General features: G+C 41.1%; 1 protein-coding gene across 15 annotated transcripts in view; it reads right to left on the bottom strand.

The window, feature by feature from the left end:
* Window positions 1–27,558, bottom strand: part of invs (inversin) — a 429,324-nt gene that overhangs the window by 213,933 nt on the left and 187,833 nt on the right. For all 15 annotated transcript variants that reach the window (XM_041184776.1, XM_041184778.1, XM_041184775.1 and 12 more), the window contains 3 exons: window positions 22,928–23,108; window positions 15,546–15,655; window positions 10,650–10,821 (listed from right to left, as the gene is read on the bottom strand). In XM_041184776.1, the coding sequence (XP_041040710.1) occupies window positions 10,650–10,821; window positions 15,546–15,655; window positions 22,928–23,108 (463 nt within the window). The remainder of the gene's footprint in view (window positions 1–10,649; window positions 10,822–15,545; window positions 15,656–22,927; window positions 23,109–27,558) is intronic.

Below are 27,558 nucleotides of genomic sequence, written 5' to 3'. Positions count from 1 at the left end.
CAGAGGTATTCAAAATCATGAGTGGGCTAGACAGTGTCGATAGGAAAAAACTGTTCCCATTGGTGAAAGAATTGAGAATAACATGGCACAGATTTAATATAACTGGCAAATTAAGCAACGATGCAGCAAGTGATTAGGATCTGGAATGCAGTGCCCGAGAGTGTGGTGGAGGCAGGTTCTCTTGAGACATTCAAGAGGGAATTGGATTATTAACTGAAAAGGAAGAATTTGCATGGTTATGGGGAGAAGGCAGGGAGTGACTCAGGGTGAATCGTTCCTTCAGAAAACTAGAAACATAGAAACTAGGAGCAGGAGTAGGCCATTCAGCCCTTTCAGCCTGTTCTGCCATTCATTATGATCATGGCTGATCATCCAACTCAATAGCCTGCTCCCACTTTCTCCCCATACCCTTTGATTCCTTTCGCCCCACGAGCTATATATAATGCCTTCTTGAAAGCATACAATGTTTTGATCTCAACTACTTTCTGTGGCAGCGAATTCCACAGGCTCACTACTCTCTGGGTGAAGAAATTTCTTCTCGTCTCAGTCCTAAATGGTCTACCCTGTATCCTCTGACTATGACCCCTGGTTCTGGACTCCCCCACCATCAGGAACATCCTTCCTGCATCTACCCTGTCTAATCCTGTTAGAATTTTATAGGCTTCTAAGAGATCCCCACTCATTCTTCTGAACTCCAGCGAATATAATCTTAATCGACTCAATTTCTCCTCATATGTCAGTCCCGTCATCCCAGGAATCAGTCTGGTAAACCTTCGCTGCACTCCATCTATAGCAAGTACATCCTTCTAGCACAGACACAACAGGCCGACTAGCCTCCTCCTGTGCTGTAACCATTCCGTGGTTCTGCAATTATATGACTAGCTCCCAGGTACCTCTAACAATGTGCCTCTGCATAAAAGCAGAAAGTGGTGTTGTCCCTTCTAGTTATCCGGCTCCCTGTGACAAAACTGAGATTAGAGCTGCGCTGAATAAAGCTGTAAAATGGACTGCATGCATGACCCTATGTTCTATCACTTTAGTGCACAATGGGTATACACTCTCTTGTATAAGACCATAAGATGCAGGAGCAGAAGTAGGCTATGTGGCCCATCGAGTCTGCTCCACCATTCAATGAGATCATGGCTGATCTAATAATTCTCAAGTTCACTTTCCTGTCTTTTTCCCATAACCCTTGATTCCTTTACTGATTAAAAATCTCTCTATCTCACTCTTGAATATACTTAACGACCCAGCCTCTACAACCCATAGCAGTAAAGAACTATCCTTTAAGAGAAGAAATTCCTTCTCATCTTTGTTTTAAATGGGCGCCCCCTTACTCTGAGATTATGCCCTCTGGTCCTAGGCTCTCCCACAAGGGGAAACAACCTCCCAGCATCTACTGCTGCAACACCTACTCTCCAGCATTTTCTATGTTCATGGAATTTAACTGTTACTTTTCATTCCAACATAATTTCTTTATAGTTAATGAAGGACAAAGAAAACATGCTTTGGTACTCTACAGAGGAGCCTAAATACATCTGTTAAGTAGCTGTGTAGGTCATTTTTTAAAACCTTTTTTCTGCCTGAGCATTCACTGTCTTTGTTGTCATGGTAAACCTAGTGTCTAGCAATCAGTCGTGAATTTATGTTCAACAGGCTCTGTAGCTGGTAAGAAGTAAAGAATTAGGTAAGCAATCCCCTGCTGTTCAGGAGATTTGGCTCATTCAGGTCTTTTACTGGCAAGTTCTGACCCTTCCTGAACTTGCAATTCTGCTTTATGCTTCTCTTCTTATGAAATAGATGCTGTTTATCTGTTAAACAAGTAGCATATAGGAGCCAGTAACGACACAACAATAAAGAGCTGCTGTGTCAGCTTGGCCCGCTTTTTCCACTATCAGTCATTCTGATGCTGTTTGCTTGTTTCCCACTCCAAGTACACAAGTCGTCTTGTAATCCAGATTTTCAATGATGCAGTCACAGTGACCAAGGGGATTCTCAGGCCAAGCAAATACAAAAAAGGCTTTGTTTGCACATTTAACTCAGCTACTGTCATGTCCAGTAACCAATGACAGCACTGTGGAGTGGCTTCTGCAAATGTGCTACTGTTTCCTACACTAAGGAGGAGGAATTTCACTTTCACAATGAAAAGCTTTCAGCACTGTCAGCTTCTATGGATAGACAGATGGATTGAGTTTCTTATGGCACGATATCCATTTGTCACCATGGAGCTCAGCAATGCTAGACGACGCTAGCAATGAACACACCCTAATTTCAGAACTGCACCACATTTTCTGAGAGGAGCTGAAGCCATAGGATGCAGCAGTCATGTTGTTGCCTGTGATTACCAAAGGGGGCATCCTAACTTCCCTAACATAAATGTGGCCTAGATTTTCACCAAGTTGGGATGACTCGGGAGCTCTTTAAAAATGGCAGCTGGTACTCAATTCTGGGATTCCCAACCCCATTCCCTGGGATTCCAACTTTCAATGGGGCCTTTAAGAGTGCAAGCTGGTTAAGATCCTGCACTCCCCAACCTGGCTGGTTCCATTCCAGGGATAGACATGTACTAGTCCTCTGCAATTTTCATGCGGAGGGGCCAGATTTTCAGTAAGTCATGGTTCATGGCACCTCAGAGGAGTCGTGATCTATAGTCTGCATGAGGGGACCTTTTAAAAGCTCCGGTGTGAAAAAAACGTTGAAAAAACTCCTTTTTACTACAGGACAATAAAAGTGTCAATCATTCAGGCCCTTTAAAGTTTTGATAGCTGAAACAGTAAGCACTTGAATCCTCTTCATCTTGTGTAAACAAACATTCTGAAACTGACAGCAGAGATCAGGTGGCCAGAGCTGTCAATCAAACAATGTTTTCTCTGGTGCTCAGGTGCTTCAATAGCCTTATGGATTTCTGAGCTCTCAGCCAAGAATATGTAATGAAGCTTACATAATGAAATACATAATTAAGTCCTTCTCATGCCTCCCATGCCAACATATGCCCACCAAACAACCCCTATGACCCCATGCCAAGGTATACCCCCATGCCAAGCTATGGCACGTCCATGTCCATCCACCCACCATATACTGCACAGAAGCAATGAACACTCTCATCACATAGAATATGCAAACAAAAAGCTTTAAAAAAAGTCATTCATTGATTACTTTCCACTTAAAGAAAAACTCATTTTATTACAGGGCAATATAACTGTCAATCATCCAGACCCTTTGAAGTTTCAACAGCTGACACTGCAGGCATTCAAAACCTCTTAACCTTGTGTAAATAAACATTGTGAAATTGGTAGCAGAGATCAGATAGCCATGGAGCTAAGCAATGCTCGTCAACACAAGCAATGAACGCACCCTAATTTCAGTGCTGCACCACTTATTCTGAGAGAAACTGAAGCCAAGGATGCAGCAGTTATGTTGCTGCCTGCCATTTTTTTCACACATCCTATTGTCATTATAGAGTTGTTTGCTTCTACACAGTGTATAGTGGGTGAATCAGAATGGAAAGTTTGGCATGGGGGGCATGAGGGGCCATGGGGTAATTTTAGGAGCATGAGGTGGCATGGATGAGATATGGGGAGTGTGTGGCGGTTGAGGGGGTGCAAGGAGTGAAGGCTGGAGGGCCTTTCTGTTTTTATTTTAACTGGGACAAAGTCTTACAGCACCACGGTGGGCCTTTTAAGCAGTCCGCCTTTGCAACCCAGCAGCCCCTGTGGCTACCTTCAAACTTTTTCCTGGGTAAACTGGCCCAACTCCAGCATGCTTCACCCTACCCCCCAAGCACAATGAAAATCCCTGGGAGCATTCCCCCGAGGCAGCAGGTTGAGCTGGGAATTTTTCTGACTCCCGCTACCCACCTCGAGGATAAAAATCGAGCCCATTATGTGCAAGTATCCTAAGTCCTAGTTTGAGTCATTATGTGAAAAAATTTGATCACATACATTACAAAGTAACGATTGATTAGAAACCAAATTTGCCTGGAGCTGCAGGATATAGCGACCAGAACATATGCTCCAAAATAATAATAATTAAAATACTCTGACAAAAGACCCTGAACCCAACTTGTCATTTCTTTTGAGCAGGTTTCCCTAGGTGATCTTGTCAGTAGGACAGTTGGGTGGGATCATGGCATAAAGATCAGATCTTTAGATACCATTTATTTGCCTTCCTTTGTGAAGTTGTAACTTCTAATAATATAAAATTGTTCCTCTATGTTATATAAAACTATGCCCATAACCTCTGGTATATATCTAATAATAGTCATGACCTGAACACAAAAATATCCTGCTGTTTTCCACAAGTAATGGTAAGACGTTCCTCTCAAGTTACCAATTATTCTCAATGAGGTCAAGGGGTTCACTTACTTTCACCTTGTCGAAGGAATAATGAGTATTGTCTTTCTTTAAGAGGGTTTGAATTCCCATGGGGATTCTTCTTCTTGTCTGCCATAATTTATGATTATGGAGCCGGAGAAAGTTAAGCAGATGAAACAGTAACTATAATTTTTATAGTGACTTTAATGTTAAAAATATTTCAAGGTGTTTTATGCAAGAAGGGAGAGAGGAATTAAACTTAGGTAAATGAAATAACAGGGTGAGCTGAGAACATGACCATAAGTTTGGTTGAAAAGATAGGTATAGACGAGGCTTTTAGAAGTGGGGAGATGAGTAGAGAGCTGGGGTGGGATTTCACGCTGTAACATCCACTTCCCGTCTTATTAATTATGTAGCCACAGGAAACATGCCGTCTCGCTGGCGGACCGCCTTTGAATTACCCGCGATGCTATTACCTCACTGTTTTTTCACTTCAACTAAACTGCAACCATGGACACAGTTCTCAATGCTTGCAGCCAGAGCTGCTCCAGTGACGACATGGCCCTGAAAAGGCCCATCTCTTGAATGCCTTTTGGAGGTCTGCTGTGAAGTACTCCACCCCTGCTCTGGATGCAGGTGTCCAGCAATCTCACCACTCTAGCTTGGAAGGCGGTTGCAGTGATGATCAGTGCCAATACTGCACAGAAGAGGTTGGCCATCCAATGTAGAAAGAGGATGGATAATCTCATCCGTGCTGCCAAGGTAAGGCGACCTTCTCATCATTGTAATCTCACATATTCACAAGGCCATCACACATTCACTGGCATCTCACTCATTGCCAGCTCAAGGGAATTCACCGTTCATTCTTTCACTCACCCTCACATCTGGCCTCATGTGCTCTGGGGACTGCCTCCTCAGTCCTCACCATCATGAGGCTACTTGCACAGATCAACATGTGCCCTCCACACACCCTGGGATACCCTCCTTCCCCAGTACAGCCCTCACCAGCTTCTTCCCTCGCCTGAGGCTATTTCTCCCCCTTCCCCAAGCAAGTCCTAGCCCTGCAGCCATTGAAAAGCAACCCCCGCTTTATGGCAGATCTGGTAGGTAGAGACCTGATGGTAGAAACCTCGAAGTCCCATGAGAACTGCAGCTTGCCAAGTGCACGTGGCTTCTGTACAGTTGTGAAACATGATGACAGGTGCCCGGATGATCCAGCGAAGGGGGATAATTCCAATGAGCAGGGCTTATAATGTGATGCTAAAGTATTAAAATTAGGTTCCCGATGTGCGACAGCAGTAATCATGGCCCACCATTGACGGGTGGAGCGGACGATCACAAACTGGTTTTACAACAATGCGAAATCGATTTTTGACTTTCTCGCCATATTGTCCACTCAAGCTGCCAAACATGCCGGCCACCAAAGGGAGCAGGAAATTCGGGCCCTGGAGCTATTTAGTTAGGGAATTCCAGGAAGTAGGGCTCTGAGAAGACCAGCATTACGTGTCACCTTTTCCTCCACTCATCCCAACACAGAACCGAATTTAAAAGACCAAAGGTTTAAGAGGGGACGTTCGGCTAGAAGAGGTTGCAGAGGTAATGTGGGGTGAGGAACAGTGCAGACAACAATAAAGATTCTAAATTCAGTGCACTGGTACATAGGGAATCAAGTTAAGTCAACAAGGACAGCAGCACTGGGTGAGCACTCAGCACATGATACCATTGAACTCTGAACAAATACACAGCAATGAATTCATGTCCCTGCTCCTTAAAAAGTATATGCAGTGATCAATGATTTACTTCAAGGTCTGATAGGTAGCAATTAACAGCAAATCCTGTGGATAAACCAAATGCCTATAGATATAATATCTTTGTGATGGGAAGGGGGAAGTTGAAGGTGTTCATGCAGCTGGAAAATATAGTAGTCAAAATACAGTCTCCTGTACTTAGAATCAATCAGCACAGAAGGAAGCCATTCAGCTCATCATGCCTGTGCTGGTCTTTTAAAGAGTATTAGGAACTAGAGGTAGTTAAATAAGATATAGCTTTAAGTTTAACTTATATTTTTTATTTGTAGGTTAGAAGGGTGAAACCTGGGTCTAATTTCATTTAGAGTTTTTCTCTGTGAGATGCTTGAGCTTTGTTTGTATACCTGCATTTTTCATGAGGTTTTACAACTCTTGAAGTGGTTTAGGGAAGTTAAAACAAATTAGGGAAAACCATGCTGTTGCCTAGCAACAGGAGGGGCGGCACAGAAAGAGAGAGAGAGAGAGAGAGAAACAGAAAGCAGTTTAAATTCAGTTGGTGATTATGCCACAAGGAGATGGGAGCTGTTTAGGTCTCTCTCTCTCTAGCTGGACAGTCTGGCAGATTGCTAAGGAAAATAAGTCTAAGGATCTTAAATGAGTTGCTCTAAAGTAAAAGTAACAGTGAATGTTGAATCAGTTCTGGATCTCAAGAGAGATACCAAGTTGTCAGCAGTCAGGAAGAGGGAAATGAAGGAAGCAGGTCCTAAAGGAAAAGGAGAAAGGTCCCAAGAAGGCCTTTAAGTTAAGTTGAAGGACAAAGACAGGAATCTGGAACAAGATCCTGTTCAGTGAACTTAAAGTAAGGAGCAGAGGAAAAGGCTCCGAATTAAATAGAGAAAGCTACGGGGAGCAGAATCAAGGCAAAGTGGGCTTGCAAGAAGCCAGAAAGTGTGGTGAGCCAGCCAAAGGTTGGTGACTCCTTTCTTTGGGCCTGTGAAGCAGTGGCATTCTTTTGGCAAAGCTGAGTATCTGTGAGAGAGTTCGTCGAAGGTAAAGCTTCAATGTATGTGGCGATCCAGGGGAAAGGAACATCAGAAGGACAGGTTGAAACCCTGGAGATGAATCCTTGTGGGAGGTGAATCCTTGTGGAAGATGACCAAATGAAAGCTTTGTTTGGAAGAAGATTCCAAGGTGAGTTCTTCAAGGATGGAGATTGGAAACCCCATGTGAAAGATTGAGTTTCCATGAGACTGATTGGCTCACAGTGTGACAAGTGTCTAGGGAGAATTCATGAGAGATCCATGGCGTTTGCTTTGGGTGGCATCTGTCACTTGATCTTAGAGTGTGGTGTGTCTGATGACAGGTTGCCTATTGATTTACATGGATGCTTTACTTACTGTGAATGTTAGAGTATAAGATAGATTTTTGTAACTTGTGTTATTCTTATGAACCTGTGTATATCTGTAAAGGTATGGTTGTGGGTGAAGGATTATTATAATACAGTTCATCTTTATCTTGTTTGATAAGTGTTTTATTCTTTTGTTAAAAGTACATCAGCAGACTCTGTGGCTCTGTTCAGTTGCCACCCTCCACGTTTCTGAACAAAAAATAAAAGTTACAATCTGTCAAGCCAGGTTCCACCCAGGGATTTGACTTGTCCAGAAGTAACATCAGTTGGGATCATAACAAGAGCTATACAATTAGTCTTATTTCCCTAGTCTTTCCTATAGCTATGCATTTTTTTCTTTTCAATAATGTATTCAACTCTCTTTGAAAGTTTTTATTGAATCTGCTTTCTGTTATTCTTTCAGACAGTACATTACAGATTGCACAGCTCACTATGCACTATAAAGACTTCTGTTCATTGCCCTTGTGGTTCCTTTGCCAATTCTCTTAAATCTGTCCCTTCTAATCAACCCACCACATGGAACAATTTCTCCTTATTTACCCTCATCATGACCCTTCATAATACTAAACAATTCTATTAAATCGGCCCTTAATATTCTCTGTTTTAAGAGCACCAGCTTCTCTAGTTTCTTCACGTAACTGAAGTCTCTCGCCCCTGGTTCCATTCTAGCAAATCTTCTCTGCACGCTCTCCAACGCCTTGACATCATTCCTAATAGGTGGTGTCCAAAAATGGATACAATACTCCAGCTGAAGCCTAACCAGTGATTTATAAAAATGTAGCATAAGTTTTTTTTTACTTTTATACTCTCCCTAGTAATAAAGTCAAGGATCCCATATGCATCTTTAACAGTTTCATTTGTTCTGCTGCTTTCAAAGATTTGGGCATCTTTTAGATTTTTCCCTTAGCCCAATCATATTGGACCATGATATTAAAGTTGTGCCTCAGCTCTTGTGGAATCCTAATGGAATCTGCGTTAGAGCATTGAGTCAAACACTGCTTCATCTAGTGGCATTTTCTTTCAGTTCTCTGTAAATGGGCAATGATGTCATTCTGCTCGCAAGGAAGGAACATTTATGAAATTCTGCATTTTCTTTGTTTATCTCAAATGGAATTGCTTCATTTTTGTTCTGCCTTTTCCAATTATCTTGCATGAGGTAGGGGCGGTTTATGTTTGCTCTAGTGCTCTTCGTTGACCCTTAAATCCACTCTGAGTCTGGAATTACTGATTTTGAATTCCAAATGCTCCCAATTTATTCTGCTATCTCCCTTCTCTACAACCGTCCAGCACCCCGACCACCCAATCTCATTGCAAAAGATGAGAGGGAATGCCATAGCTACACTCATCCCTTTATCTTTCATAATTATTTGAGCATTTTCTTTTGATTTTTATTCTTCCACGAGTCCAATATCCACTTGTCTGCTCCAAATACGTGTTTTTTTCTCTGTTGGACTTAACTTTCAGAGCTTTGAATTTTTTGCCTTAGCCTTTCCTTATATAAACCCACAATCTGCTTTCTTGACTCCAACCATACCAACCAATATGCCTCTGAAAAAAAGCGGATCATTGTGAATATTTCCTAAATTACCATTTGACAGGCACACACTGTGCACATACATGAAAAATTGCCAATAACTTTATCTGAATGCTCAGAGCACCAGAATTTCAGCTCATGACTAAAATGTACCTTTCACTACTGTACAAACAAGTAAGACAGCTCAAGAGTGAGGCAGACAGAAAAATTGCCTGTCTCCATTTCATGAAGCTAAAACCAAGAGGACAAGCAACTAGGGGAAGGGAGGAGAGGAGACTTGGAATATTAGAATGGGACAAAACTCTAGAAAAATTGTTCTCTTAGAAAAGACACTGCTTATGTTCAAAAATTTCCTGATAAAAGAGATGGTAACTAACCACCAAGTAACTATAAAACTACAGCTGTTGAATTAGCTACAAGATGCTGACTGAGCAGCTGAAGTTTACAGTGAGGAAGATTCACAGCCGAGATAACTTCAGGTTTGGTCTAAGCTGCACAACTAAGGTGTATTTGTAGTTTGATGAACTCTGTCTCGAGGCACCAAATGCTCAAATGTCGCCAAACACAACAGAGACTGAACAAGAAAGTTTTATTGGAGAGAGTACTTTGTTATGTTTCTAGAACAAAAATGCAGCTCAAAATTTGGAAAACTCTCAATTGCACAGGATGTAGTAAAAACTGCTGTTGTGCTTCCTTTGTTGCACCTAAACATAAATAATCATCAGGTGAAGCACATAGGGGAAAACTGGGGAAGGAATACTTACTATATAACAAAGGCCATGCAATTTTTCATTAATCTAAATTAGCGTGCAAAAATTAGGAGGACTCCAATATCAGGGGGGTGGGGCCGAGGGTGCCTTTGTGGGGTGGAGGTCATGGGGAGAGGAGTGTTAGAGGATTGGCAGCAAGGACAGGGGCTGGCTCTCAGTGGACCTCCCTTTCCCAATGTTGAGTCCTTCCCCTCGCCCACCCCCGGAGGCGACAAGCTGACTGCAAGGTTTTAGCCAGGTTAATATCATCAGCAGCGAGATGAGGTCCTTAGGTGGTTATTAATTGGCAGCAGGGCAAGAAGGTCACCCATGGGCCTTCTGACCCATAACTTAATTCTGGCGGAGGTGGGAAGGCAGCAGGGTTCAGGTATGCCATCATCCCACATAATTAAATGTCCTTCCTACCTCCAAGCTAGCCACCAGAGAGAACAGAAGTTGCCACCCAATATCTCTTTCAGAACAGGAGGGAGGTAGTACAACAATCATGTTACTGAGCACTAACTTCAGTAATATCTCACCCATATGGATAAAGTTTAATGAAGGAATAAACCAAAGCAGCTCTCATGCTGAAATATGCTTTCTCAAAGGTTTGCAATATTTAAAATCTGTACCTACCTCCTTATTGCAAACCTTAAAACATGCAGCTACATTTTCCAGGAATGATCAGAGATAAAAAATAAGCATTTTCATCTCATACTATGTATAGCACACCTTAAGCTATTAATTAGCAACCATACATTCCTCAATATGAACTATAGCTAGGCCACTTATTTTTTTCAAAAACTGCATGGATGATAACAGAGGTGAGAACAATATTATCAAATAAAGGTCTTTACAGTGCAAAAATGCTAAAGCGATTTAAACTGAAAAACTAACCTGTTCCACCATATTTATCTGCCATGTTGATGTCGATGTCTGATTTTACTCTCAGCATTGTTCGAAGGACATCATCACTGCCCTTTCCTGCAGCCCACATAAATGCAGTGCGCCCTTCCAAGTCTGGGTCATCTTTCACTGATGGATGATTCAAGAATACTTCAACAGTCTCCTACGCAAAAAAAATCTGAATTTATTCCACACAATCTGCATTCAATATTTTAGAAACTACCTTTCAGCAATCTATCCTACCCACTGCTTCCTTTTTTGTTAGGCACCAGCTGCTGATAATGGGCTGGATTTTACAGCATCCCACTGGTGTACTTGAAGGTAAGGGGGCTCAGAAGATATAGTGCATCACCTTCTCACTGCCTTCCCGTCCACCCTCAATGTTTCTCCCATTTTACGGTTGGGCAGGGAAGGTGTCAGGTAGCCTGCTCACCCTTGGGCTATTGAGGCCCTTATATTGCCAATTAATGGCCACTCAAGCACCTCATTCTGCCTTCGTTACTATTTTACACATGGAAGGGGAAGGTGTAAGCCAGATCGGTAGCCCAGGAGCTTTCACTGCATGGGCTGCTGTCAGACAAGAAAGGAGGCAACCCCCACCCCTAACTTTAACCCTCTACCCTGGTACCTCAAACCCAGCTCCCCCATTCCACCATCCACCTCACTGGGGTCTGCTAATTTGAAGTCTGGGTTCCAGCCCCTCCACTTCTTCAGGACCATCAGTAGTCAGCAGTGGCCACTGCTCAAACCCGGCACTGCTGGGACTACAGAGCTGCTGGCCAGATTGGCTGGCAGCTCTCTAAGTGGGACATCATCCCAAACGAGAGTGGAAGTCTCACCCTGAAACAATTAAGGCTGCTCCCAGCGTAAAATGGTGGGCGGAGGATACAGCACCCTGTAAAACCTAGCCCCACGATCCTGCTGTTGCCATATACACAACTTCTCTAGACCCATCTTATGTTTCTTTTCTTGACCTGATTTGCATTGCACCATCATTTTTTTTTACTTTCAATCTCTTCTGCCTTCCAGTCCAGGAGAAATCTTTTGTCCTTTCCTCCCTTTCCCTTTCTTACCATGCCTCTGTATTTGCTTAAAACCTGTTACATCACTAACTTTTTTCTGGTTCTGATAAAAGGGCTTCAACCTGAAATGTTAGCTCTGTTTTTGCCTTCACAGGTGCTGCCTGACCTGCTGAGCATTTCCAGCATTTTCTCTTTATATTTCAGATTTCCAAAATCCATAGTATTTTGCTTTTGTTTCAGCAATCTGTACCACACTGTACGTTTAAGTAGTATATAAAGCACAGCTCATTGAATGAGCAGTTTAATCGCTGTAACTTATTGTTGTTAGACAGATCAGAATTAGTTATCAAAAACAAAAACAGAATTACCTGGAAAAACTCAGCAGGTCTGGCAGCATCGGCGGAGAAGAAAAGAGTCGACGTTTCGAGTCCTCATGACCCTTTGACAGAACCGTTCTGTCGAAGGGTCATGAGGACTCGAAACGTCGACTCTTTTCTTCTCCGCCAATGCTCCCAGACCTGCTGAGTTTTTCCAGGTAATTCTGTTTTTGTTTTGGATTTCCAGCATCTGCAGTTTTTTTGTTTTTATCTCTGAATTAGTTATCACTTACTAAATGAAGCAGCTAGTACTGCTCGCTTTTTCACTCTCAGGAGTGCCAATCTCCTATTTGCTTTGTGAGTTCTTTAGATCTTCTAAACATTTTTTTATTTGCACCAAAAAAGATGACTATACCACAGCCATTTCTAACTATTTATTAAGCTTGTTTTGCAAATGGGAGATCAAGGCCATGGATATTTCTTAGGGAAAGCAAAGGCAGGGACATAACTAAACAAAGGGTGGACAGGGAGAAACAAAGGGAGAGTGGAAATTAGAGAAGAGGGTGGAGGAATGAGAAAAGGGTGGAGATAGAAAAGGGGAAATAAATGGGGAGAGAGAGAGGAGAAGCTGGTAATGGGTGAGGTGGAGGGGAAAGGAGGAGACAGAGATGGCAGAGAGGAGAGTAAAAAACAGGGGAGGAGAAAGGAGTGGAGGAGTGATGAAGAGTGGACAGTAAAAAATGGGAGAGAGGTAAAAGACAAGTGTGGATGAGGAAGGGTGGGGTAGGGAAAGTAGCAAGGGAATGTAAGGGGGAAGAAGCAAGAGATAATTTGACTCAGTTGGTGTGTGCAAGACTCTGGTCAATCATAAACTTTTGCCGAGTTGGTTGTCAGGCCTCATGGGAGTTGGTTGGTTTGGAACAGTGGGTTGGAGTGGAGTGGAATGGTGGAGAGTGGGGGAGGGAAATGGGCGGTCAAGTTCTGACTTTTACTGAACTGCCGTTGTTCCACTCAGGCTGTTTAGGTATTCTTCTCCCAGGTTTCCTTTTGAATTTTTGGATCATTTTCTGTTTTGGGTGGCTGGATTTTTAAAGCTATCTTATTTCCTTTTCGGTGAATCTTTGTTTCTGGTTTCATGCAAGGTTTGCAAGGACATTTTCAATTAAATCATATGCACCTGTGACCATTCATGGGTGCTTATCATTTTGTCCCTGAACGGTGATTATCCATTCCATTTCTGGTTTAAAGTTTCTCTGTTCTTTCATGAAGTGTTTTAATCCTTTTCAGCTATTTATTTACATATAGTTTTTATCGTGTATGTTGCTAGAGGTGGATTTCCAATTTTTTTAACTGTCCTTTTCACTCAATGACAGGGTCACAGCATAAGCTACACATATAATTTCTTCTGAATGTTGAGACCATATCCTTTTTAACATGCAACAGATTATGAAATTGATTTTCAAAGATAAAATGTAGGATTACTTTGTATTATAATAAACTAGTAAACTGCTACCAAAAAGGAATACCTTATCCTATTAATTTCCAAGACTTTATTGAGGCCATTAGCAACCCAAATGCCTTATAATTGGTATATCTAGGTTTTCAAAAACCATTGACAAAGTTCAACACAAAAGAAGCTTGGATTGTAATTAAAGATAATACCTGAGACTGGTAGGAAATTGATTAAAGAGCAGGAAAAAGCAGGTATCAATGAGACTGAGATAGAGGAAAAGAGTGAGTGGAATTTCTCAAGTATCGATGATGGGACATGTGTTGTTTCTAATTTATAATGAACCATTTCTAAGTTATAATGAACATTGGCTGTCAAAATAATTGTGAGGCTAATTGTGTTTGCCATTACTTAAGTACAAGCGGTACAACAACTTCAGGGGAGGGGAAGAATGCAGTGAAATTCAAATATCCCAAAGCTGCTGTGTGAATTGTGTTGCTTCTCTGTTAGCTTTACATAAAACTGCATTTCATTATTGGCTCACAATTGAAATGCATTGAAAGGCATCAAGTTACTGTATTTGGTAAATACAAACTATCATTAGTCTAGTAGGTACAAACTAAACTTGCCATAGGAAATTAAGTCTTGTTCATTTCAATCTAAGAACTCTTTTAATGATGGTAAGTGATAATTACTGCCAGTCAATCTCTTTGGCACTGAAAAGTAACTAGTACAAGTGTGATCTCATCCTTTCAGGTTTTAATTGTTGTTGAAGAGTTTTAAAATGTAAAATTTAAATTTTTAACTTATCCTTTGTCTTTTTTTTCTCTGTCTCTTATTCCAATCATTCTTTTACTCTTTTTATTTCTCTTTCTATACCTGATTCTTCATTGAATTCACCCATTGAAATGTATAGTTTCTCCTTAATCATTGCACAATTAATTTCATAATCCTTCCATATGTTTAGTTAAGGAGATATCCAGTTATTAGCCCCACTTACTCAGGCCCCAGGTGCCCATTTTCCCTGATTTTATCAGCTTTCACTTTCAGCCATTTGTCACACAAAAAACTCAAAAGCCTAAATGTGCAAGGGTAAGTACAACCAACAAAACACTGTAAGGTGCTCTGCAAAGTAAATTATGGCCCATTACAATCTCAATTTATAAACACAGTAGTCAAAATTTTCAAGTGAACACAAACTGGAGGGTAAGGGCAGTTGGGAGAGCCTTCGAATATGTAGCCAATTACCTATAAAACAAGTTAGATAAGATCTGTATGGGCCAACCACTGGCACAAGAAATTTAACATGGATAAGTACTGTATATTGAAGAAAATGGGCTAAAAAATATTCCATGAATTATGCCAAACAAGAGTATACAAAATTGTTTACGGAAGACGTAAAAGTGGACAAGAGAAAGTGACTGAGGGTATAAGTTAAAAACAGGAAACATATTCTCTAAGAGTGAAGTTGAGAAAAATTTAAGAGCTTTAGATGTGGTGCAAACCTGTCCAGTAACTGCAGAACACTGATCGACAAAACAAACAAAGTACTATACTGTCAGATTAGTAGAGCACAGGTTATCGTAGTGAAATTGTACAGTGCTCTGATCGTACGCTGAATATAAAATTCAGTTTAGTCCTAAACCATGAAGGAGGATTTAAGCCCTGGGAGTGCTGTAGATAAAAGCCACAAACCCTAGTAACAGAATTTAAAAAACACAAAGTTTAAGGCCAGAAATGAACGTAAGTTAATTTAGTTCACCCTTTTGTTTTCCTAACAGTTGTATCTGATAATATTTCACTTCAAAGTACTTGCTCAATTTTGCCTTGAAGATATCCAAGCAACTATATTCAAAAACCAAAGGATCTTTGATTCCGGTGTAAGTGCTGGGATCTGTCTATTGGTGACCTCTGGTGCTGACCTCAGCAAAGTTGGCGGGGTCAGTGGGAGGTAACATAATTTAAACATGAGAAACAAATAGTACTTATTGAGAAATATTACCTGATCTTGCTACAATTACACAAAATACTAATACTGCACAATTTAAAATTGCTAAAAATGTCTTTTCCTTGAGACTTATCCTCCAACAGTACTTACAGCAAAATTGCTCTGAGCAGCATAATGCAGTGGTGTGGCTCCTTGGCTGTCTGATGGAATAGTACCAGATTTATTCCTTTCCAGTAGAAGGTGTCCTATTTGAGCATGACCTAAATATAGGAATAAAATTTATGATTAAATCACAAAAACATGAAAGTGACATCAGCAAACAATGCAAGCAAAACAACCAGCAATGCAAAATTTCTCAGCTTTCAGAATTACTGGTATTATGTACATATTTGATTTGTGTTTTTAAAACATAGACTTCTGGCTATATTCTGGGTCAATTGAGGTTCAATTGAGGCATTCAAGAGAGAATTGGATTTTTATCTGAAAAGGAAGAATGTGCAGGGATACAGAGAGAAGGCAGGGGATTGGCACCAGGTAAATTCCTCCAGATTTCGTGATTGTGAATCAAAAGGTTTGGATAACTAAAGTCTGGATATGAATACAAAAGTCATGTTGTATTTCAAAGGTTCAATACGCGTTGTACTAAATTAGAACATTATTAAGTTTTTTCTTTAAATAATTTGGTCAGCAAAAAGTACTGGGAGAAGGGGAGAAGGCAGTATAGTGGTATTGTCACTGGATTAGTAATCCAAAGACCCAGGCTAATGATCTGGGGACATGGGTTCAAATCCCACCATGGCAGCTGGCAGAATTTCAAATCAGTTAATAAATCTGGAATATAAAGCTAGTCTCAGTAATAGTGACCATGAAACTATCTTCAATTGCCATAAAAACCCATCTGGTTCACTAATGACCTTTAGGGAAGGAAATCTGCCATCCATACCTGGTCTGGCTTACATACGGCTCCAGACCCGCAGCAATGTGGTTGACTCTTAACTACCCTCTGAAATTGCTTAAGAAGCCACTAAGTTCAAGGGCAGTTAGGGGTGGGAACAAATGCTGGCCTTGCCAGCAACACCCACAACTCATGAAAGAATAAATAAAAAAACCTGTGGGGTAAGACGACAAAATATGTTGGACTTGAACTAAATAATGTACTTAGTGTTTTTTAGATGTGGAACCAACTTTATACAAGAGCTTCTTCATGGCTTTTTGGGAAAAATGCATTGACCAAGTTATGAATAATTGAGATCCATAAAGTCTCAGGCTATTCTCAGCTAATTGTCTTCCCTGTCTCAAACTGGGGAAGGATAGGGGAGAAATCAACTGGAGCTCTCTTTCATGCATTTGCTAATGAGAAGCCTCTGTTGTACTTGGGATAAGAACAGGAGCAGGGTCAGATGCAATGCTCTCTAAAATTCAACTGCCTATCAATAATCAGCATTTAGGTTTACACATGAAGAATGGCCATTTGGGAAAAATGCAGGAGTGTATTGGCTTCTTTGGAACTATACATCAGCATAAAACACCATCACCAGGAGTGGAGCGGAGAAAATTGTTGGGTGGCAGAGTACGCAGGGAAAAATAAAGATCAGAAACATTTGTTCCAACAGGAATTTTATTTATGCATGTTAATTATCTAACCAGAATTAACAATGTTACAAAGGAGATAAGTTAACTACATGTGTTTATGGAAGAAACCCATTAGGCATTCTACATCAGAAAAATTTACTTTATGGATGTAATCAAACTTTGTTAATGACAGGAAAAGACTATGTGGTGATTCTTATTTGTGACATCAGACTAAATATGGTGATAAGCTAAGATCAGGCATACAATAAGGGGGTTAAAGAGGGGTTGATCATAGAACAGGTTGTTTACTTACCTGCTAACTGGAACTCCCTTTAATGCATTCACTAATGAGAGTCTGTTGTACATGAAGGAGGTGTCCTCCAGTAATTTTTGGATTTGCACAGGTCAAGAAAGAATCTTGAAGATATGGATATGGATTGAAAGATGTCTGCAGTGTTGATTCAGAGCAGAACTTGGGGTTCTGGCAGATAGCAACTTACTCTTTAGGAATAAGGACCACGGCTGAGAAGGGTTGAGGGGATTTTTATCCTTTTCACCAAGATCAAGCTCAAAGTGCAGGCTTAACTTGATACATACAAGAAACATTGTTTAAAATATTCTCTATAGTTCATACCTGCCCTACACTTAAGGTCCACAAGCAAGCTTTGAAGTGGATTTGTTGCTAAAAAAAGGGTAAAAGTTATGCAGAGAAGCCCACAGGAAGCAATCACTGAGCACTCTGGAGCTGGAGTCAGCCTCAATATCAGCAGGGCTCTTTGCCAAAGCCCCTCACAAAGACTTCGATTAACCAGGTGGTAACATGTAAAGCTTATACACAGCACAGGATACCTAAGCAAGAGATCTAACAAGCTATCTTGCAAAGATCCTTGCACTATGCCTAAAACAGAGGTCTAAGGGGAAATTAGGACATGGGATGGCAGTTGCTATGAGATGCCATCTGAAAGCCAGGTATGGAAACAGGTGGTACCATAAAAATGCACAGAGAGGTACGCAACTCCTACAGAAACTTGTCAAACTGATGCAAAGATTGTTTGAGAACATTTGTTGCATGTCTATACTGTTATCAGTGAATGGTGACAATGGGCTGTTTAGTATGCCCCACATGAACGAGAAGGGTTGAAAACATTGTTTTGAAGAATGTGAAATTTACATTATGCACATCTGAGTTTGTATTATCGTTTATGTCTGTATATGGAAGACAGAGAATGTTAAGACTGTATCAGTGAAGCCCTTTACGATGAGGGTTTGTTAACAATAGCAATTGAAGAACTTTCAAATGTAAAAGCAAATGTTCCATCCCACATGGTTTACAAGAAAGAAAAAGATACGTCAGAAATCATCTCACTCACTCTGCTTATGCTTATTCAGCTTTTTTTTTATCAACTAACTGAAACTTTTATTCCCAAACTTTCTCTCTAAAATGCATATAAATAGGTTCAGCCAGAAAAACAATTAAAACATTTAATGAGGAGTTTGACTTGACTGGAGACTTGCTTAAAAATGAGAACTATTCCCAAACTGCACAGGGATGCTCCAGTATCACCTGGCAGCCACCAAGTAAAGCATTAGATTACTTAGCTTGTATTCTCTCATTCTTTCAACATAAGCACACTCCACTTCCTCTCTTACTTCACTGCTGAAGTATTGATGAAGTAGGTCCAAGTTTGATCTGACCAGAATAACCCCAGAAAATATAGTACTATAGAATGGTAATATTTATGTTCTTCACCTGCATTGGAACAGAAAGCTCTAGTTCCAAATGCAGAAAATCAAAGGGAAATAACTTCAAATTATCTTTGATGTTGCTGAATGTGTCCAATTTTATAAGTGTCTCCACTAGAAATAATCATTTTCAAAAAGAAATATAATGGGAATATATCAAAAGGAATATTGGAAGAGGAGATAGGAGAAAAACAAACAGCCCCTCCAATATTCATTTTTTCTGCCCAATCTCTCACTTTTCTTCAAATACAGTGTATGCCATCTTTGTAAGTTGATCTTCTTTAACTTCTTGCTTAGCATTTCTAAATGATTAGTCTCTTTAGTAGGCTATTATTTCTAAAAAAAAATCTGGCTTTCATATCTCCCCCACTCTTAGTCTTTCTGTCTGACTCAGTATTTTTCTAGTTAATAACTTCTTGGGATTTTCTGAGGAATTCTTGAATTATTTTACTACTGGGGCCAGTATATTTACCATTTGGATCTTCAGTAGTCAATTTCTGGATGTTGACCTTCCTAGAACCATGCATCTATTTCACTGTAATTTTAATCTTATCTATATTATTCAAATTATTTCTCTTGTCTATTACAAAGTTCTTTCCATTTCCCACTTCTTTGTTTTGCATTCCCCAGTTATCTGAGCTTTCATAACCTTGTGGACTTTTTCTTGATTTAAGATTGGGAATGGGCATTAGTGAGTGGATAAAAACATGGCAAATGGAACATAATGTGGATAACTGTGAGGTTATCCACCTTGGTAGGAGGAACGGAGGTTCAGGATATTTCTTAAATGGTGAGAGATTGGGAGGTTTTGATGTCCAAAGGGACCTAGGTGTCCTTGTTCATAAGTCATGGAAAGATAACATGCAGGTGCAGCAATCAATTAGGAAGGCAAATGGTATGTTAGCCTTTATCACAAGAGGACTTGAGTACAGGAGTAAAGATGCCTTGCTTCAATTGTACAAAACCTTGGTTAAACTGCACCTGGAGTATTGTGTACAGTTTTGGTCCCCTTACATAGGGAGGGTTAGGGGTACTTGCCATAGATGGAGTGCAGCAGAGGTTCACAGATTAATTCCTGGGATGGCGGAACTGTTCTATGAGGAAAGATTGAGGAGATTGGGCCTATATTCTCTAGTGTTTAGAAGAATGAGAGATTATCTCATTGAAAATTTCAAAATTCTTAAGGGGCTAAACAGGTAGATGCAGAAAGGATGTTTCCCTGGCTGTGTCATCTAGAACCAAGGGAAACAGTCTCAGAATAAGGAGCAAGCCATTTAGGACAGAAATGAGGAGGAATTTCTTCACTCAGAGGGTCATGAATCTTTGGAACTCTCTACCCCAGAGGGCTGTGGAAGCTCAAACTTTAAGTATGTTCAAGATAGGAATCGATAAATTTCTAGGTACTAATGACATCAAGGGATGTGGGGATAGTGTGGGAAAATGGCCTTGAGGGAGACAATCAGCCATGACCTAGCTGAATGGGGCAGCAGGCTCTAAGGGCACAATGGCCTACTCCTGCTTCTGTGTTTCAAAGTAAGTGTGGAACATATGTAGTCAATGTCAATCCAATCCCATATTCCTCAGCAGAATGGCATCACTGAAAATGGAGGGTACTTGCAGAGTAACCTTTGCTCCAGATTAAATTACTGCGGAGAGTAACTCACATCCTGACTCCCCAAGCCTGTCTACCATCTACAAGGCACAAGTCAGGAGTGTGATAGAATACCCTCCACTTGCCTGGATGAGTGCAGCTCCAACAACACTCAAGAAGCCCGATACAATCCCAGACAAAGCAGCCCACTTGATTGGCACTCCATTCCCAGCTTAAACATTCACTCCCTCCACCACCAACACACAGTGACAGCAGTGTGTACCATCAATGAGATGCACTGCAGGAACTCACCAGGGCTCCTTCGACAGCACCTTCCAAACCTGTGATCTCTACCACCCAGAAGAACAAGGGCAGAAGATGCATGGGAACACCACTACCTGCAAGTTCCCCTCCAAGTCACATAACATCCTGACTTGGAAATATATCGACGTTCCTTCACTGTCACTGGGTCAAGATCCTGGAACTCCCTTCCTAACAGCACTGTGTGTGTACCTACATCACACAGACTGCAGCAGTTCAAGACGGCAGCTCACCACCACCTTCTCAAGGGCAATTAGGGATGGTCAAGAAATTCTGGCCTCGCCAGCAACGCACACATCCCATGACAAATAAAAGATTCTATACTAAATATTTCAATTATACAGACACACATTCAACCCAAATAATTTTGCATGATGTACAGAAGAGGTTATAATAGGGTTATCGAAAAGATCATGTCAAATTTAACATAAACCAAACTGCAATCTAAGTGACTGGATGACAATGTAATGAATGAGATGAGTATTGGGGCCAAAGTTCCCTTTAAAGTGCACATATGCACAGCTAAGCAGTAGAGTATTATGCATTGAAATAAAGAGGGCGTTTACAACAGTGAGCTCGAGTGGGGGAAGGCTGAGCTACAAATCCCAAAGGCAAAAGTGTGAGGGCCTGGGGAGAGAGCAGGAAATAGAGCAGCTGCAACTGGAGGAGCAACAATCATGGGAGAGAGAAAATTTGTGATTTGAGGAGCAAAGAGCTTAGGACAGAGGGAATCTGTGAGAAAAGAAGCAGTGAGCTTGAGTGAGGGGAGCAGGTGGTTTGTCTGGAAGTGACCAATATCCAACAAGAAGGTTGGGAAGCGAGGAGCCAGACAAAGCCTCAGAGCGTGATTAAAGGCTGAGCTTCAGAAGGTGAGCATGCTCTGGAATCATCAGTAAAGGTTTGTAGGAGAGGGAAGAGAATCGGGAAAATTCCATGGCAGGGTGGTGAAGAGGCTTAGCCAAATGAAAGTGATGGGCCTGCAGAGTAATCGATAGACAGTTCTGGATCAAAGTGAGACTTGGGAAGTGTTCCCCATTCAAGGGCTTTCACTGTTCCAGGACTCAATCTGGAGAAAAATGACACAAAAAGGCCCACAGCAACTCAAGGTCACAAACCTTGTGGACAAGGTCCATTGTGGCTAGGTAAACACACACAGTCTGGGATGAATTGATTTAGTATCAGTGAATACCACATTCTTTCTGGTGGGGAGGTTTATGATACAGATTGGGTTATTGATCAAATATATGCAGAATAACCAATGAACACTTACCTTTAGCACTGAACCATATAAACTAGTCTGGAAACCACAGATCACTTGAAGCTGTCTAGGTTAATGGATTATGGAACAATGACCAGATTATCTGAGTTTCATTCATTGTTTGGCCAACTGAATGGATTTTTAAAGTTGTTTTCAATAGAAGCTGAGACCTTCAAGCTATGTGCACCATCCCGGCTCCTTTCACATGTTATTACCTCTCCAGAAAGTGTGAGAAGTTTTGTTGGGAAAGGGGAGCTCTCAGTTCATGTGTGGCATGTGAGAGGGGAGGTAGAGTAGGGCCGAATTGAGGAGGGTTGGAATGGGATATATAAAGAGAGGTAGAATGGGACACATGTATAGTGGTGTGAGTAAAAGGAGAATGGGGCCCATGAGGAATGAGAAGTGTGAAGAGAGATAGAATGGGATCAGTGAGAAGAGCAGTGGATTGGGCCATGTGAGAGTAGATGTTTAATGTGACTTGTTAGAGGAGATATGAATTGGGGCCATTGAGAGGCGGAGCTATTATGGGAACTTTGAGTAGAAGTACAATGGGACCAGTGGGAGGAGAAAATTGTTTTCTGTAAGGTACATTTGTGTACAGCTGTTCTGCAATCTGGAAGCTACCACATATTGAAACAAGCAGACAATTCACAAAGTCATGAAATTTCAGTGACTATTAAAATATAAACTACCCACGGGCAAAAAGGTAGTCCTTAGAGGAGTTTGTTGCCCCTCCTACTAGAAAGAAAATTTCGAGGAAACATTGATTTAGGCCACTGGCTATGAATGGTTTGTGTCCTTGTTCTGTTGGAAGGACTATGTGCCAAGACAACTCAAATCTAAAATCACCATAAAACACAGTATGATTAGAAACATTGAAAATAAAGTACAATGAATTTCAGTCCTGTGGACAACTCAGCCCTGAATTCAAAACCATTTTCAATTGAATTTATATAGATTGTGTGCAACCTGTTCTAGGTCTGTGGATACATAATCATAATAATGATTTTCTGAACATGTCCTAAGCTCCCTTTTAGGACTAATTACCTAATAAAGCTGCCCAGTGCAGAGGAGTTCGAAATAAATTATCATAGGATGTTATATTGCATCCTTCATACAAGGTCAATACATCAACTACAGCGTCATTTCCATCAGCAACAGCAAAGTGAAGTGGCGTTCTTCCTTCATAGTCCTGCCAGTTCAATAGTGATTCAGTCGGAGCAGCCTCCTATCGGGTGGGAAAAAAACTGAATATTATAATATGCATTGCCAATACCTTTAAATGAGTAAATCCTCTAAACAGCACATTTCAGGAGATGGTCACTCAGCAGCCATAGAGAGTCCAGGCAGAGATTGGGTGACCGCCAAACAGACAAGGAGGACCAGGCAGGTGGCGCAGAAGTCCCCTGGAAGCATCTCATTCTCTAAATGGTATTCAGTTCTGAATACTGGTGAACATGATGGTTCCTCTGGGGAGTACACAGCAGCCATGGCATCCTGGGTGGCTCAGCTGTAGACAGGGTGACAGGGTGAATCAGAAAAGTTATTAGGGGATTCAGTAGTTACAACAGACAGGCATTTCTGTGACTGCAGAATCCAGGATGGTATGCTGCCTCCCTGGTACCAGACTCAAGGATGTCACTGAGCAGCTGCAGAGCACCCTGAGGGGGAAGGATGAAAAACCAAAGGTTGTGGATAACATCAATATCAATGACATAGGTAGAAAAAGGGATAAGGTCCTGCAGGCAAGCTTTAGGGAGCTAGGATTGAAATTAGCAAGCATGAACTCAAAGGTGGGAATCTCCCGATTACTCCCAATGCCATGTGCTCGTGAGTATAGAAATAGGAGGACAGAGCAGATGAATGCATGGTGCAGGAGGGAGGACTTTAGATTTCTGGAATATTAGCACGTATTCTGGGGGAGATGGGACCTGGACAGAATAACCCGGTCATACCTCAACAGGACTTGGACCATTGTCCTCGCGGGATGAGTTGCTAGTGCTGTTGGAGAGGGTATAAACTAATTTGACAGGAGGATGGGTACCAAGATGTAGCAATCGAAAGGAGAAACAAATGCACAAAGGATTGGGTGAGACAGGTGACTCTAGAGTAAGAAACAGTAAGGTATTAGGTGAGGTCAGGCTAAAAGAGAATACAGGAAGGTCTGACTTATGTTTAAATTGCATGTTTATAAATGCACAAAGTGTGGTAAATTAGTGAGCACAGTTACAAAGAGCCACATGGGAATATATTGTGGTGATAATGGAGGACTGGCTCAAAAAGGTCATGACTGGGTACTAAATATTCCTGGATATAAGATATTCGGGATAGGTAACATAGGAAAGAAAGGAGGCAGAGTGGCAGCACTGATTAAGAATAATACTGCAGTGCTGGATGTCATAGATGGGTCAAGGACCGAATCTCTTTACTTAGAGTTAAGAAATAATAGAAGTGTCATTACACTACTGGCCTATTGGATAGGCCACAAAATAATGAGAAAGGTATAGAGGAGCAAACTTGTGAAGAAATTACATAGAGGTGTAAGATCTTTGGACTAGCGATAATGGGGAACTTCATCCAAATAAAACTGGGATAGTAATACTGTAAAGGGTAGAGAGACCGAATAATTTCTGAACTGTGTTCAGGATAACTTTCTTGAGCATCATGTTTCTAGCCCAATGAGAAAGGAACTATTGCCAAATCTAGTTCTGGAGGATGGGGTTGGGGGCGAGGGGGGCGGGGGGGGTTGGGGCTGGGTGTGAAGGTGTGAAGTGGATCAAGGGTCCATTGGGGGATATTTAGGGAACAGCGGTCATAGTATTGTAAGGTTTAGATGAACTAAGGAAAATAAGAAGGAGCAATCTAGCGTGAAAATATTTAAGTGGAGGAGGGCTGCTGAAAATGGATCTGGTCTGCACGAATTAGAATCAAAGATTGACAGAAAAAACTGTAATTGAATAACAGCTGCCTTTAAAGAGGAGACATTCCCAAGACAGGGAAAGGTAGGGCATCCAAAGCCAGAGTTTTCTGCATGACAAAAGAGATAAAGAAGTAGATGAAGCAAAAAATGAGCATATGACAGATGTCAAATTGATAACAGAAGTAAGAATCAGACTGAATATAAAATATACAGAGTGAGAAAAAATAAGAGGATAAAGAAAGAATATGAGGTAAGAAAAGCAGATGACATAAAAGGGAATCCAAAAGTCTTCTATAGGTATTTAAACAGGAAAATAGAAGTACGGACCAATTAGGAATCAAAAAGGAGAACAACACATGGAAGCAGAGGGCATGCCTGAGAGTTAATAGTGTACTTTGCATCTGTCTTTACCAAGGAAAAGGATGCTGCCAAAGGAGAAAGAAGAGATGATTGAGGTACCAGATTGGCTAAAAGTTGATGAAGGTTAGGTACTAGGAAGGCTGGCTCACCTTAAAGTTGATAAGCTACCAAGACAGAGTGTGTGGCATCTGAGAATATAAGGGTGGAAATTTGCATATGTAGTGGCCATGATCTTCCAATCCTCCTATCTAAGGGGCTGATGCCAAAGAACTGGAGAATTGTAAATGTTACACCCTTGTTCAAAAAAGAGAGTAAAGATAAACCCAGCAATTCAGGCCGGTCAGTTTAACCCCATAGTGAGAAAGCTCTTAAAAATGATAACGTGGGGCAAAATCAACAGTCTCTTGGACAAGTATAGATTAATTAAGGAAAGCCAGCACAGATTTGTTCAAGGTAAATTGTGTTTAACTACCTTGATAGAGTTTTCTGATGAGTTAACAGAGAGGGTTGATGTGGTCTACATGGACTTCCAAAAGGCATTTGATGAAGTGCCACATAATAGGCTGGCCAGCAAATCTGAAGACCATGGAATCAAGAGGCCAGTGGATTTGAAATTGGCTAAGTGGCAGGAAACAATGAATGGTTGCTTTTTGGACTGGAGGATGGTATGGAGTGGTGCTCACCAGGGGTTGGTACTTGGGCCACTGCTTTTCCTGATTTTATTAGTGACTTGGACTTGGGTGTACAAGGCACAATTTCAAATTTTCAGTGACACAACACTTGGAAATATAATGAACTGTGAGGAGGATAGTGGTAGGCTTCAAGGGGACACAGATAAGGCTGGTGGAATAACGGACACGAGGCATATAAAATTTAATGCAAAGAAATGTGAAGTGATACATTTTGGAAAGAAGAGCAAGGGCGCACAATATTAATAAAGGGTACAATTCTAAAGGGACTGCAGAACAGAGATACTTTGGGGTACATGTGCAAAAGTTGTTGAAGATGACAGGGCAGGTTGAGAAAGTGGTTAAATAGGCATATGGAATCCTGGGCTTATTAAACAGACTGATAGAGTTTAAAAGCAAGGTAGTTATGATGAACCTTAATAAGCACAGGTTCAGCCTCAACTGGTATTGCGTCCAATTCTGGGCACCAGACTTTAGGAAGGATGTAATGGTTTTTAGAGAGGATGCAAGGAAGAAGGGACAGAGGACTTCAGTTACGTGGATAGATTGGAGGAGCTGAAGCTGTTTTCCTTAGAGAAGTTGGGTTGAAAGGAGATTTGATAGAGGTGATCAAAATCATGAAGGCTCTGGACAGGATTGGTAAAGGCAAACTGTTCCTATTGGCAGAAGGTTCAAGAGCTAGAGGACATAGGTTTAAAGTAATTGGCAAAAGAATCAAGTTTACATGAGCAAAAAAAAAACTTATGCAGCAAGTGGTTATGTTCTGGAATGCATAGTCTGAAAGGGTTGTGGAGGCAGATTCAATTGTGGCTTTCTGAAGAGAAAAATTTGCAGATTACAGGGAAAGGGGAAAGGGCAGTGGAGGGCGACTAGCTGATTTGCTCTTGCAAGTGAACTGGCATGGGCTCAGAGGGCCAAATGGCCTCAATCTGTGTTTTATCCATTCTATGATTCTAATACTATCTACCCAAAGGGAAAAAATAAATTTTACCACAAAAAATATTCTTAAGTCAAAAATTGAAATCTAAAGGGAGGCCAAGAAGTGATATTACCGGCGTCAACACCCCTTTGTCTTTTGTCTATGACATCTTTGGCAGTCTCTTCTTGGCCTCCACCTATCACTGGCCCCCTATCGAGCTCTACCTGTCCCATCCCCCTATACCAGCTTATATTTCATTTCATTTCTATATGTCTTAGTTCTGATGAAGGGTCATACGGATTTGAAACATCAACTCTATCCCTCTCCGCAGGTGCTGTCAGACTTGCTGAGTTTTTCTAAAGTTAAAGAGGTGCTCTTCTTCAAAACATTAAATCTGTCCACCATCCTCAGTTTTGTACTGTAGGGAAGGGTTCAAGCTGGGGTCTTATCAATGGATTGCTCAGCTACAGAGGCTGTACAGCACATTTTACAGACTGGCCAGAGCACTGCATTGTTAGGAACATAGGAAGTTCCTGGAAAGAAAAAGATTATTATGGTTCCTAATTCAGAACCAAGACTAATAACTAGTAAACTGTACAGGATACAAGTTCTCACCTAATGGATAAAATTGACTAAAAAAGTTACCTGAACGATTTCAATTAATAAACATTTCACATATTCAACTATTATCTGGTTGCAGATGAAAGTTTTTAATTTTTTAAATCTTCCTGTGGAGCTAGGTAAAGCAAAAGTGCTCCCTTGGCTCTATAGTCCTCACAATTGTCTTTCG

This window comes from Carcharodon carcharias, chromosome 3, assembly GCF_017639515.1.
Source record: "Carcharodon carcharias isolate sCarCar2 chromosome 3, sCarCar2.pri, whole genome shotgun sequence".
NCBI lineage: Eukaryota > Metazoa > Chordata > Chondrichthyes > Lamniformes > Lamnidae > Carcharodon > Carcharodon carcharias.
This window is presented reverse-complemented; position numbering and strand designations above follow the sequence as displayed.